The sequence below is a fragment of the Python bivittatus genome, unplaced genomic scaffold (assembly GCF_059951505.1).
Source record: "Python bivittatus isolate LINGU-HERP-01145 unplaced genomic scaffold, Pbiv_v1 ctg000480_np1212, whole genome shotgun sequence".
NCBI classification, from domain to species: domain Eukaryota; kingdom Metazoa; phylum Chordata; class Lepidosauria; order Squamata; family Pythonidae; genus Python; species Python bivittatus.
This window is the reverse complement of record NW_028277075.1, coordinates 58,753,521-58,768,677: the sequence shown is the minus strand read 5'-3', so window position 1 is coordinate 58,768,677 and position 15,157 is coordinate 58,753,521. Positions and strand designations below refer to the sequence as shown.

General features: G+C 38.4%; 1 protein-coding gene across 1 annotated transcript in view; it reads right to left on the bottom strand.

Moving 5' to 3' along the window:
• The window catches only part of OTOG (otogelin), a 104,962-nt gene that overhangs the window by 56,688 nt on the left and 33,117 nt on the right, over positions 1-15,157 (bottom strand). Inside the window, exons 24-27 of the mRNA XM_025169761.2 lie at positions 9,678-9,785; positions 4,929-5,067; positions 3,588-3,722; positions 2,837-2,983 (exon numbers count right to left, since the gene is read on the bottom strand). Of these exons, the coding sequence (XP_025025529.2) occupies positions 2,837-2,983; positions 3,588-3,722; positions 4,929-5,067; positions 9,678-9,785 (529 nt within the window). The remainder of the gene's footprint in view (positions 1-2,836; positions 2,984-3,587; positions 3,723-4,928; positions 5,068-9,677; positions 9,786-15,157) is intronic.

Sequence of the window (15,157 nt, the reverse complement as noted above, 5' to 3'; positions counted from 1 at the left end):
ATAGAAGCAAATATGTATAGCTCAGGGTTGAACTGAGGAGTCCTTGGGGTTCTCTGAGCTTGGTTGTTTTCCTGCAAACGTTTCATTACCCGGCTAGGTAACATCTTCAGTGCTAGAATGGGATGGGGTTTGCTCTCTGTTTATGTACTGTGGCATGCCCCGCCAGTGTTGGTGGGGGTGTGGGTTTTGTTTTGTTCTGTTTTCCTCTGGTAGTTCCTTGATTAAGGTATTGTTTACTGCTTGTATGTCTGGTGGTAATCTTGGTGATAATCTCTGCTTATCTGGGTGATGATAAGGCATATAGAGATAAACAACATCTACACACTATTCAAAAGAGACAATAGAAAGGAAAACAAAAGACCAGAACATCTCCTCACCAGCAATCATCACCCAGATAAGCAGAGATTAACACCAAGAAGGGCTAATCCTGGCTGCACAAGACGAAGCCTTAAGAACAAATGCATATAAAGCCAGAATTGAGAAGATAGCAACAGACAGCAAATGCCACCTCTGCAAAGAAGCTGAAGAAACAGTGGACCACCTAGTTAGCTGCTGCAAGAAGATTGCACAGAGTGACTACAAACAACAGCATGACAAAGTAGCAACAATGGTTCATTGGAATATCTGCAAGAAATACCATTTGCCTGCAAGCAGGAACTGGTGGGATCACAGAACAAACAGAGAAGATGAAAAAATGAAGAAAATGAAGAAGCTAAAGAGCTCTGAGAGTTTATAATTCAAACAGACAAACAGACAAGCATCTGCCACATAACACCCCAAATTTAACAATTGTTGATAAGAAGGCAAAAATGTCTGGATAGTGGACATTGCAATACCTGGAGACAGCAGAAGAAAAAGAACTGGAGAAAATCACAAAATATAAAGACCTGCAAATAGAAGTAGAATGACTATTGCAAAAGAAAGCAAAGATAGTACCAATAGTTATAGGCGTCTTAGGTGCAATCCCAAAACATCTGGAGCACCACTTGAACACCATCAGCATTGACAAAATCACCATCAGTCAATTGCAAAAGGCAGCTTTACTTGGAACAGCTCATATTCTGCGATGATAACAACATCTGCCTATTCCAGGTCCTTGGGAAGGACTTGATAGGTGAATAAAAATGCCAAATCCAGTCTAAACATCTGGCTGACTATGCGACCAACAATAATAATTCCATTTCAGTTTTATTACAGCATAAGCTACAACAGTAGATAAACCATTAATGTGTAAAATTGACTGCAGGTGCTGTTTTTGATGTAAATCACAAATTATGCTTGTTCACTGCCTAATCCAATTATGTCTTTGATGCCTCACAAGCCAAGGTGGACAACCAGTAGACTCACAATCTGCTTGCAGCATCCCCCATCTTTATCTGCAGCCCCCTTACCCTAAGTTTATGTTACCAAAATTTGGTGGTAAATCACTGAATGGTTTATATGCTAAAAAAAAAAAAAATCCTAATAGTAAAATAGATGTCTAAGTCTCCAATAGGCTTAACACACATATGCATGGTAAATAAATAAGATCCCTAACCTGAAAAAAGGTGCTGAAAATTATGCGCCACTTCTCCAGTGACGTCAGAGCCATTACCATACCCCCTGCAACCAAAAAAAAAAAAAAATGCCACACAGTGTAATTCTAAGCTTCTCCCCCTCCCCTCGGGGCTTTGTTTCCTTACTACTGTTGTTTAAGCCAAGGAAAGACTGTCACAGTGTGACAGGTACTTTTTTGAACTGGAGGTGTATTGTTTTGCAACAGTGGCAATTGACACAGAAAAACAAGACAGTGGAGGGTTTTATGCTTGTTATTATATACAGTGGTGTTATTTACAGCAGGCATTTTCGACAGGTATATACGATACAATACTGATGTTCACCTGGTGTCAGGTTTCTTCCTAAGCTTCCCTCCCAGAGACTATCCACCTCTAGCTCTCCATCTCCCTGTCCTGATTCTGGGCTTGACAAGAGAGAGAATGAAAAGAAAAGAATGGACTGGAATTTACTGCAGCGTGCTTAGCATGGCTTGACCTTCTCCTACTCAGCCAAATACCTGCTGCTTCTCCATTGGAGGAAGAACCTCTCTCGAGTCCTTTGCCCAGTCCTTCCCTGGAGACCAGGGCTTCTCCACCAACAGCTGATCCTCTCCTTTCCCTCTTGGGTCTTGGCTGAAGCCGCTGTCATTAGACAGCCAGGTCCCTCCTTCCTGTTCTTGGGCCTTGGGTGGATCTCTCATCTCTCTGGGTATTCCTTCCTTCCAGGGAACCCACCCCTGGACCTTTCTTCTCCCTTCCTGACCAGGAACCGACAACTACTCCACACACATAACTTCTCTCTCCAACCTTTCTTGCCAACCACTCTGTTCACTCCATGCATAGACTTTCTCTCTCCTCTCCTTCTCTGTCTCTCCAATTTTTAGGTTAGGTCGGCAGCATGTTCCCCAAGCAACTGAGGAGGTGGGTGTTCCCCCAGGGCTCTAGTCCCCCACACCTATGTACCAGGCTGGACCAATGGCACTTATATCTTGACATCTCACTACAATAGCCCTGGCTAACAGCCAGGTCAGCTCATCAGCCCTCGTGACAGCACAGCTGCCCTTCAAGGTCAAAACTGAACTGCTTTTCCCCTTTCACTCACTCCATATGCTGGCTCACATAAGCTGAATAGCAGGCATGCCAGGCCACTAAAATCCATATGCCACAAAGGCCAACAAACCCAACCCAAGTTTCCACTCTTTGAAATTTCATTTATTCCAAGGGATGATATAAGCAGAAACTTAAATCTCTCCCAGTAAAGTAAATAAGGAATTAAAAATGTAAGAGCTGTTTTGTCTTACCTGCCACTGAGGCCCTGTCTCTACATGAACAGTTGTTCTTTGATCCCACATTACTGTAATGTGTTCATTAGGAAAATGAACAATTGTGAAAAATCCAGCCTTCCATATATACACTTGCTGCAATTTGTCTATGTAACTCAGATGACTCTGTTAAAAATCAGACATGCATAACAAATTATAAACCTTTAATGAAAGCTTTATAATGACCTATAAAAATATATTTAGGAAAACCATCCTTTTATGGTTCTGTCTAGGCTTATCGTATTATTTCTCATGTGGCTCTACTTTTAGAAACATTTGACGTGAATAAGAACTGCAATCCAAGAAATACTGGACTTGTTAAAAATGGCTTTGGACATACATTTAAAATGCAAAATCCACTTATCCTTCCTCTGTAAGCTATTTATTATTTTTCTAGCCACTTTCAGAACACATCCACTAGATGACGCCAGATGCTGGTATAACATGGTAATGCAAAACAAAAGAAGCAAATATCTATTGTATGATGGAATATAGGCAGCATTCATGAAGAGATATGTATTCTTAATGGTCAGAAAATGACCATTTTAGTCATTAGAGGTGACTAAAACATAGATAAATAAGCATGACTAACTTTTAAGAGTTTCTTGAAGTTCAAGGATAGCTAATATATACTATGCAATATGAAAATGAATAAGGGGGTTATAGGTTTAAAATTTTGGTTAACACAGTATCATCTACATATCTTAACTTCTGTTCTGCTATAGCTTACCGGATCTCCGGTGTCATCATCAAATATTATGAATGATTTTCCAACATTAATGAAGACATATTTTCTGCAAATTATTCCAGCATTAAAGCAGTTAACATTTTCTATGATGACCGAGAAACTAGTAACTGAGGAACTCTGCAGAAAAAAATGAGGTAGCTGATTCCAATTTGCAAACATTAAGTGCACCTCAGACCTCTCCAACTGTTCAGCCTACCTGCTCCTCTTCTTTCTCTACCATCTGTTGCAAAGATGCAGGAACAGCTACTTACATGATGCAGCAAAAAGAAAGATGCCCAACATCATTAATCAGCCATTAAGAAGATTGTTAATTCAGCACTTAAATTCATGCATGATTTTAACTCAACAACCTCTTATTGACAAATCTAACAAGATAGCAGTGAGGCAGTAAGTGGAGCTCTCTGGCCCCCAAGGCAAAATCTTTCAGATGGAGCCCACCATTGGTGTGAGAGCTTGGGGGCCAAGACCTCCTTCCAGGCTGCAACAATTGAGGACAGGAAAGTGAAAGGAAAAACAAGGTCACATAGCTGTTTCTTCCCTGTCAAAGCAGCACTGGATGTGAGCACTGCAAGGATCTCCACTCACTTTTTCAGACTCCCAAAGTATACATTTTCTAACTCAGCCATTTGAAAGCCATTCTTTTTTAGGGTTCTTTTATCTAGACTATGAAACTTGAGGGGACCACTAGTGGTAGCAATGAATTAGAATTGTGGATGTGACTCTGCTGCCATCTTGTTAAGTATATTCTTCTGGATTTTTGCAGCCATATATGCTATGCCTATTCCCTCTTCCATCATAAACAAGGAGGAGGAAGCCAATGAGAAGGACAGCAGCAATTACTGGGGAAGCAACCAGGACTTCCAAGGGCTCTGTTTCCAGCATATGCCCCTGCTGCTGAATCAATGGCTATATATCTATAGTCAAGATATATAGCTCAAGCTCAAGTCTTTACATTCTAGGCTTTCCCTCCCATTGATTCAAGTCAGCTGATATTTGACCATTCTCTTCCTCCTGGGATTGGGAGACATCTGCTTGGTGTTTTACATAATGGTTTGGTGTAGCCTGAGAACCACTTATTTCACATGCTGGACTGTATTTTGACTTATTAATACCTATTATTACCATATACAATTGCATTTAATATAATATATCAATATATGAACAGGACCAATTATAGTCATTAAAGTTTGAATAGCACACACATATCTTCATTATAAGTAATAAAATGTTATGCTTTCCCTTCTCAATTTACAAGTGTTCAGGCCTTTTTTTAATTGCAGAGCACAATACTTAAGTTAAAATCTGAAGATGCTACAGTCTTACCTTAACCAGGTAAACTTTACAGTTTCCAACATAATCAAATGAGAGACCATCAAAAGTTCTATAATGGCGATCTCCATATGTAGTACACATTGATGGGCACGGATGGAAATTACATTCAAATGAGCCATGACTGCAGATGCTAAAAAAAAGGGTAAATTTACAATAGTTACACCATCAAATATAAACCATAATCTATAAATGTAATCTGTAAGCAAATAGCATGATGCTGGTAACTTCTTATCAAACCAAAATATCTTCCTACAAATTATTGGCAAGTCTTCTGATGCAGAATTGTGCTTGAAAACAAAGTTCTTGTACATGCAGCGAAGCTGATTTTTATTTAAATAGAGATCTATGTATGTAAAGCAATTAATTTTCAGAACTCTTCACAAATAAATGACAAATAATTCTACGCACTGATGGTTATTCTTATGCCCATAAGAGATTGCTGACTTTAACATAAAGTTGTTGTGGGAGAAATCAGTGATATCCTGACATCCCACATTCAAAAGAATAAAACATCTGACTAAATGAATTGACATATATATTACAGATTCACCCTCTGGGGGAGATGGGCGGCATATAAATTTAATTTAAAAATTTAATAAATAAAATATGTATCTTACATCAGAAACTAAATCCTTATGTAAAAACTATTATAATGTACAGACTGACTTTATTAGGCAACTAGCTTATTACTTGCCAATTTAGCCCAACTCCTTTTATGAAGCACATGCCGGCAGTAATAATTTTAGTTCAGATCCTTATTTTAATATATTTTAATGGCATGGAAGGATAGATCAAAGAACACATAAGACTAAATTCATTAATTCATATAGCTGAAACAGTAATTTTTTCTTTTAGCTTTTTCTTCAATGACTTTTCAATGTGTTTATTTATGACATGTATTTTTCCACTGAATGTACAGAACTTTCAGAACTATGAACTATAACTATGAACTCTCTCTCTCTCTATATATATATAAGTATACACAGTATATATGTGTGTGAACTATGATACTATGAACTATAGTATCACAGTATGAACTATGAACTTTAAGAACTATGAGACCTGTCTCTTCCCGTTTGATATTAGATCAGAAAACATGAGTTATTCATGCTTTCTTCCTATTGCTGCTTCCATGTCTTATGTCAGAGCAACTTATTTTATTAATAATGATATACTGTTAACAATAAACCAAAGACATATAGAACAATAAAGAAAGGAGAAGCACAAAAGCATAAAATAGCAAACTGTCAAAAGGAGAAAAAAAAACCTACATTGCATGAGTGTTACAAAGTCATGTCTTGTTTCCTTTAGTTGATGATTTTCTTTTAATTTTTTATTGTTCCAAACACTCGGCAGAATCCTGCAGCAAATGAGCAGAAGTCCCCATGTGCTGTCTACTCCTTCTTCTCAACCCTACAGTCTCTACTGCATCCCAAAATTCAGTGTGTGTGTGGGGGGAGGGGGGGTCTTCAAAGCAGACTCTGCCATGGAATAGGGGGCAGCAGGGAAGGTGACATTGCTCTCCCTCCTTAGCCACAGGGGAAGCCACTTCCCCTGACAAAAACCTGCCTACTAGACTCCACCCACTGCCTCTAATGGTCATATAGTTTATACCAGTGTTGTCCAAACTTGGCCACTTTAAGATGAGTGGACTTCAACTCCCAGAATTCCCCAGCCAGCATGGCTGGCTGGGGAATTCTGGGAGTTGAAGTCCACTCATCTTAAAGTGGCCAAGTTTGGACAACACTGGTTTATACAAAGCAACAAAGCAGGATTTTAAAAACAGGCTGGGCATACTGCAAAGCAGCAGGTATAGCATCTTCCTATACAGGTGCTGCTGTTCTCAATATTATTTATATAAGAAAAATGAGTCTATTACCATCCCAAGTAACAGTCAATGTAACCTAACTTAGTGACCACTCAGCCCTAGACCTGAATCATGGGTAAAATGTAAGAACAATCAATAGTAATAATATGTAATAATTTTTTATCAAACTTTTTGAAAATTCCATAAGACATACTGAGATTAAATTCGGATGTAAAACCTGAAGTTAATTTCGGATGTAAGACCTGAAGTTAATTTCCAACTCATCTGTGGAGGAGACCTGGAAGTTTATATTGTGATAAAATTTCATTTCTTAACAAGAACATAAGAGGATATACTGACAACTTACTTATTCTTTTGCACTACATGTTAAGAATTATGATTAGATTTCTCGGCAAATACATTTTCTGATTAAGCTAAAAGCAGTGGACAATTATTTTCAGAATTGCTACCAGCCCCTGAAGCAGTGTTTCTCAACCTTGGCCAAATGAAGATGGTGGCTAGGGAATTCTGGGAGTTGAAGTCCACACATCTTCAAGTGGCCAAGGTTGAGAAACACTGCCCTGAAGTAAGGTTCTTGCAGGGTTTTCTTTTTCTCTCTGTTTATATGCCAACCATCAATGTTAGCTATATCTGTACAGGGGTTTGGGAACAAGGGAGGTATTTACTGGGGGGGTCATTTACCTTCCTGCCAAGTAGAGATGGCTTGTAAGTCGCTTCACCAGTCGGCCAAAAGTCTACAAATGTCTTCTAAGCAGATATTGGGTACCTGATAAGAGGCAGATGCAGTCAGTCAGCACAAGGCTGGAGTGGGCAAAGACATCCAGGCAAAGCGTGGACAAGTGCTGACTGGAACAGCCTGGATGATTTTTGCTTCAGTACTGCTGTGCAGGGTCATGGTTACCCAGCAGAATAAAAAGGCCCAATTAACGGAAGTCTGATAGAAAAACAAGGAGCTGAGGGTTGGAATATGGCATTGTGTTACTGCTAAATGCATATTGTGGGTTGCAGTAATGCCATGCCTTACTACCTTGCTATGATACATTCCTATCAGTCCTGGCGATGGGATGCTATTTTATATTTTAGGTGTTTATATAATTGTTCATATGGTTTATAGAAAAAGCAGTCTTCAGCTCTTGGCTGATAAACCTAGATGAAACTGTTTATGAAAAAATGGTGATACAGCTAGATTCTTTTTTTAAACAAAAACTGAGAAGTCTATGAAAGTACAGAAACTGGGGTGAAATTAACCCAATCAGAACATTCTCTGTTACACCTTTGTGCCAAAAAACTCTTGAATTCAAATACGAAAAGACAGTGAGGACTAACTTGGGAAAAAATTAACCTGGGTATGGGATGGAAACAGCATTGATCATGCTTTTGGATGATGTCTGGTGAGGGTAGGATGGGGGTTGTGCATTCATCCTTGCCCTGCTTGACTTCTCTGCAGCTTTCGATACCATTGACCATGGTATCCTTCTGGATCGGCTCAGGGGACTGGGGTGGGCGGCATGTGCTGTGCTGGTTTACCTCCTTCCTCCAGGATTGGTTCCAGTTGGTGGCAGTTGGGGAGGAGAGATCCCACCCTCGGCCCCTACTATGTGGGATGGCACAGGGTTCGGTACTCTCCCCTCCCCTATTTAACATTTACATGAGGCCATTGGTGAGCTCATCCATTACCGTGCGGTAAGCTATAATCAGTACACTGATGACATCCAATTATACATCTCTGCCCCTGGCACATTAAGTGATGCTGTGAATGTCTTATCCCGGTGCCTGGAGGCTGTGAGGGTCTGGATGGGGAACAACAGGCTTCAGCTGAACCCTGGCAAGACTGAGTGGCTCTGAGTTTTGGGGCCTTCCAGTTCTAGGACTATGCCATCTTTGGTGCTGGATGGGGTGGCAGTGCCCCAGACAGATCCAGTGTATAATCTGGGGGTCCTCCTGGACTCACGACTCCTGCTCAAAGAGCAGGTGGCAACCGTTGCCAGGAGGGCCTTTGCACAGCTTCATGTTGTGCGCCAGTTGCACTCATTCCTGGATCGGAGGGCTCTGCTCACCGTCACTCATGCCCTAGACACCTCCTATTTAGACTTCTGTAATGCGCCCTATATGGGGCTGCCCTTGAAGATTATCTGGAAGTTTCAGCTGGTGCAAAATGCAGTGGCGCAGGCAGTTATGTGTGCTGCTACACAAGCTGCATTGGTTGCCAGTTTGCTTCAGCATAACCCCCAGGCTATGCTATCAGGCCTGGGGGTCCAGGGACTGGGGAGATCTTGTAATGACTCCCTTTCTGCGGCTAACAACATCCTCTCTTGCATGTGTGTATTTTTATAGTTTTTATAATTATTGTTTTCTATATTTATTAGTTTTCTTTTTAATTGATTGTTGTATGCTGCCCAGAGTCATGCTCTTGTGAGTTGGGAGGCCATACAAATATGATAAATAAATAAATAAATAAATAAATAAATAAATAAATAAATAAATAAATACTACAATTTACATATTAATGTATGAAACAATATTGTATAATTTTAAAAAATAATAAAAGCAAAATAGTCTTGGCAGGAAGACTTTAAGAAGAGAAGCCTTGGCGAGGGGACCCTATGTTTGACCCTTTTTCCCCAAATCATTTTGGTGGCTTTCTTCCCCATGGGATTTAGATTGAGTATTTGTAAGAAGCAGAAAGAGACTGCTCCTGAATCATGACCCTGATAAAATATTTTAATTGTAGTCCCTTTGTATTCATCCTTTTCTAATCCACTTTGTAGCCACTGAAAGCTTGTTTAAATATCTGCATTAGTACAAATGGAACTCAAGACCAATAAGAAGAAAAAACATCATTCAGAAACATCATAGCATGAAGGCATGTATAAGGTGAACATTAATGAATAAAGGAAATGTTTTCTACTCACCAGGTATGGCAAGAAGAAATTACTTTGTCCCCAGGAAAATATTCTTTGCCTTTCCAAGTACATGGGCATTCATTTGGCTTGAAGCACATATCACCATATTTAAAAAGGCTATTGAAATATCAGATAGACATTCATAGTCAGTTGTATTTTTAATACTATTTTTATAAATATATATTTATATTTATATATATATATATATATATATATATATATATATATATATATATTCATAGATACATTGCTGATGGCTTTTCCATCCCATATCTCTGAAGAGAAGAAGCTCACCTTGCTGCAGAGAATACTAAGACTTGGCTTATAGTAATTTTTGTTTTTAAATGAAAGTATGGGTTCTCAGATGCAGCAAAATCATGTGGTGGGAGTTTCAGCTAGATAACTTTTCAGCAAAATAAGAATTGTGAATTGTGATATAAAATGGTATCATCAGAAAGGTGCCTGTAAAGTGCATATTTCCCCCATTCTTTTTCTCTAGAAAAATCTCTGCACCTTAGACAAAGGTTCTTAAAGAGATCTGGATAATTACACAACAAAATATGACTATCAATGCCAGAGAATTTTTTTTTAATGTTATATAATATATTGAATAAAATCCATTATGTTATACAGAAATAAGAACAACAACTAAAATAGGGCAGCTGATATTCTTAGCATTAAGTAGGACAGTTTCCTTTGAGTTAAGCTTGACTCCTCATAACTTCATGGACAAACCATACAGTTTCCTTGGCAGCAATCCAGAAATGATTTGCCTCTGTCTCTTTCCAATTAACCTAAATCACTGATATTCCATAGTGATCTCCCATCCAAGTAATGAATAAGCCACACTCTGCTTAGCTTTCAAGCCCAGGCAAGATTGACCAGGGCTGCCACTTCCTGAGGCAGAATCAAGTAACTGTGGAGTCCTTGGGGTTCTCTGAGCTTGGTTCTTTTCTTGCAAACATTTCATTACCTGGCTAGGTAACATCTTCAGTGCTAAAATGGGATGGGGTTTGCTCTCTGTTTATATACTGTGGCATGCCTTGCCCATGCTGGTGGGGAAGGGGTTTTGTTTTGCTCCTCTGGTAGTTCCTTGATTAGCATATGTTTACTGTTTGATTGTGTGCCTGGTGGTAACCTTTGCTTATCTGGGTGATGATTGCTGGTAAGGTGATCTTCTGGTTTTTTTGTCTCTTTTGAATAGTATGTAGATGCTGTTTATCTCTATGTGTCTGTTAATTGCTGCCTTGTCTGAATACCAAGCTTCCAAGAATTCTCTTGTATTTTTGGATTTAGCTTGGTCTAAAATGCTGACAGTTTCCCAGTTAAAACTATGGTTAAGTCTGTCCATGTGTTGTGAGATTAAGGAGTTTTCATCATGTCTTCTGACTGCTAGTTGGTGCTCATGGATGTGCTCTGCCAGTCTTCTGCCTGTCTGTCCTACATAGTGTTTGTTACAGTCCTTACACTGTATGTTGTAGATGACTCCTGTTTTTTCTTCTTGTGCTACTGGGTCTTTTGGTTTATTTAAGATATTTTGGAGAGATTTTGTTGGTTTGTGTGCTACAGCACACAACACCAACTTAAAGCAGAGGACAGAGCAGCCCTCAATAGCCTAAGGAAGGACCAAACCATCCTCCTCCTCCCAGCAGACAAAGGCTGCACCACAGTTATTATGGATAAATCACAATGCCTGCAAAAAGCCAAAAAGTGATTAGAGGACAAAGAAACTTACATCCCTGTTAACACCAACCCAATACAGAAACTAGACAACCTAATCAAGAGAACCCTCAACGACCTAACTAAGAAAGGCCAGATCACAAAGGAAGAACAATGGCGGATGAAAAGCAGTGGATCCATCCTCCCACGCTTCTATGGACGACCAAAAATACACAAGCCTGACATACTGCTCCGACCAATTGTATCTTTACCAGGGACTCCAACACACAACATAGCGAAAGAACTGACAAAAAAGTTTGGACACCTCACAGAGAATAGTGAATATTCTATCAACTCCTCACTACAGTGCCTCCAGAAAATCAAAGACGTATACATAGATGAAGATGAAATTATGGTCTCATTCGATGTCATAGCACTCTTTACATCCATAAACCCAGAACTAGTGAAAGAATCCATATCAGAATCCATATCCATACTACACAACACACCCGACTTAACCAAATACACCCAGATCGAAATACCCAGAATCGTGGACCTCATCAACCTCTGCCTCACCACCTATTTTCAGTTTGATGGACAAATATACCAACAAATCAGAGGCACACCCATGGGATCACCACTGTCAGGACTCCTTTGACACCTTTGTTATAATAAAAAAGGAACAACTAGAGAAGACACATGAAACCATCAACAACATCTTCAAAGGAATGAAATTCACCAGAGAGGAAAAAAACAACATGCTACCCTTCCTGGATATCCTCATCAGTGGAGGAAACAACAATAAATTAGAAACCCAAGCACATGCCACAGTATATAAATAGAGAGCAAACGCCATCCCATTTTAGCACTGAAGATGTTACCTAGCTGGGTAAAGAAACGTTTACAAGAAAAGAACCAAGCTCAGAGAACCCCAAGGACTCCACAGTTCAACCCTGAGCTACATACATTTGCCGCTATTAGGATCAAGTAACCCAAATACAAAATTATTATCATAAGAGATCTATCAAAAACTCAAATCAAAAGAAGATTATGAAAAATATTATACCATGATACCAACGTATTATACCATGAGTCAGAAATGCACACTGTAAAGAATGGAATAAACATTACTGTGTGGCAGATATAATGAAAATCACTCAACGTTATCTAATTTCACCCTAGCAATTTCCTGTCCCTCTTCAGAATGCCGGATTCTATCATCTTCTTGATCTCTTTTTGTTTAATCCTGATTCAGCAACTGCAGTCATGTAAACAGGGATGTATGTGGGATTCACAGGACTGCAGAGGCCTAGGCTGATATAAGAATGGGCTTCTCTCTCAGCTGAAGCCGTCACTCTTAGAAATCTGGACACCTGCAGTTCTCCCGTACAAGAAGCAAAAGCAACAAAGAAATTGGTCTAGTCAGCAAGAACTTCTTTTGGTGCCTACAGCTTCAAACTCCTGCATATCAGTGTTTGAAAGCAGCACAGTACTAGGTCCCGGTGGGAGAAATGAACACTTGTTACAGCCACCATGCTGGGCTCTCTACTAGCTTGTTCCCAGCAACAAAGTTCCCGGATTCTAGATGCAAGGTTACAGTCACTATGCTTAATGTAATAGTTCTATTGTCAAACAAAAAAATGAAGAATAAAATGTTTTTAACAAAGCAGAAAAATACCTCTCACCTAGGATTCTCAGCAATAAAAAAATAACAAGTTTTCAAATATAAGATTTTTTCTTCCAATATTTCTCAGAGAACAATTTTTTAAAAATCCTCTTAACTCTGGAGGAAGAAATCCAGAAATACGTATATTCAGTGAGCATTTTAATGCTGGTGCTTGATCAACAATACCAGAACAACAAATACATCCTTCTACCATTTTGTATTTAATTCAATATTTTAAAGACAAATTAAAACAAAGTGAACCTTTCTCTTAATTTTAATTCATTCCCCTCTTCCCTGGAAAAATCTGAAGAAAAACCATATATATTTTAATTCAATATAACAAATCCAATAGGAAAGGGGAAAGGATGCAACATTTTGGCATGACTATTCTTTTTGATCCATGTCTTGACATAAATACAACCAAAGAACTCATAAAATTCTTTGGCTGCATTTATAGGAGTTGCCTTTTATATACTTCAGATGAGAAAACAAAGTTTTCGTTAATATAGCTGTTTTATTAAAATAATTTTCTAGCTTCTCCGATTAATCTGAAAAAAAAATAACATCAGAGTTTCTCTTACCTATTAACATTAGTGTTATTTAAAGCATATAAGATAGTCCTCCCACCTTTTGTGAATGTGTAATGAACTACAAAATTCCCACTGGTTTATACTACCAACTAAAGAGGTCGCCTTCAGAAACAAAGAGCGTCACTCTAGCCAGGAAAGACAAAAGTGCAAGTTTCATCTCTGAAATATAATCCCACATAAAACAAGTGCTAACAGCTTTCTCTCTTGAAAAGCCAAGCAGACAGATTGATTACAAGGATCTAAGAATTCATAAAAAACGAAGATGCCATTCAGATGACAAATGAGTTCTTTTTACTGTGAATGGCCATTATTTGCAAATGTCAATGTTTGATGTATAACTTACAGATAAAATTAAATGAATGCACTCACTCATAAATACTATAATTTGACCAACATATTATTTAATTTTACGGGCACCTCAATCACATGCCTTAGCATAAGATTTAAAGAACAGTCATAGCCTGGCACCATGCCCCCATCCAAGGATAAATGCACTTAATTGTTGTTCACTTTAAAGAGCTATGAAGTCCTAGGGGGAAAAATTAAAAACCCACACCTATATTCATTACTAAGAGCTATTTTCACTGTCCTAAAGAAACTTTTACAGAAAAGAAGAGAATTACTCCTTCATGTGCTTCATGAGCTCCTTCTTGAGCTTCAGAAGTACAATCTCTAAGATGAAGAGTTAAGCTCTCATGTTTCCTCTATTACAAATTATTTAGAGCAAACTCACATTTGTTGAGTTCTGGTATTGTCCATTTCCATTATTCAGATACACATGCACACTCACAGAGACCCTGCATTAAACCTCGGTGTTGGAAAGATGATTTCCTGCCCTAGTACCACCTTTCAACTAATGTTATTAACCTTAATCTTCTACTGTTTTATGTTTAATTAAATATAGAGGTTAGCCCCATCCCTGTTAGCCTTTTGGAAAACTCTGGAAATGTGGTTTTTCCAGCAACTTTGGGGATCCTATGGGGGGCCCGTGAGATGGTTGTATCGTGCTTAGATAGTTGTTATTCTCCTGCAATCTTGTTTTTATTTATTTTTATTAAGTTTATTGTTTTAAGTATATTAATGGTTGTAACATTGTTTTAATTGTTAGTTGTATGCTAACTGGAACTGGACTGATATTCTTGATATGCATGCCCAGATAAAATAAAGCTAAACAATATTGACTGATTGATTGATTGATTGATTTGTCAAATTTGTACTCAAAAGTAAAAGAATGTACTTAGAACAAGTAAAGCTATGGTTCATTAAATTCATCTGCTGTATCTACTGATCATAAAGCAATCACACATTTCACCTCATCACATACTAAAAGGAGAACTGAAATGAGAAGATACAGCTCATGTCAATAGCTTTCAAGTAAAGATTATTAAGTACAAAAACTGATTAGATACATATGCATTATAGAAACACTATTAAAAATATTAATCAACTTGCAGTCCACCATTTAACCTTTTAGTCTAAAATATACATTGCATGATGCTATTTTGGTAGCACAAAAGTCTATTTTGCAGATAGGCCCTTTCATTTTTGCACAAATGTTTAATCTAGTACTTGGA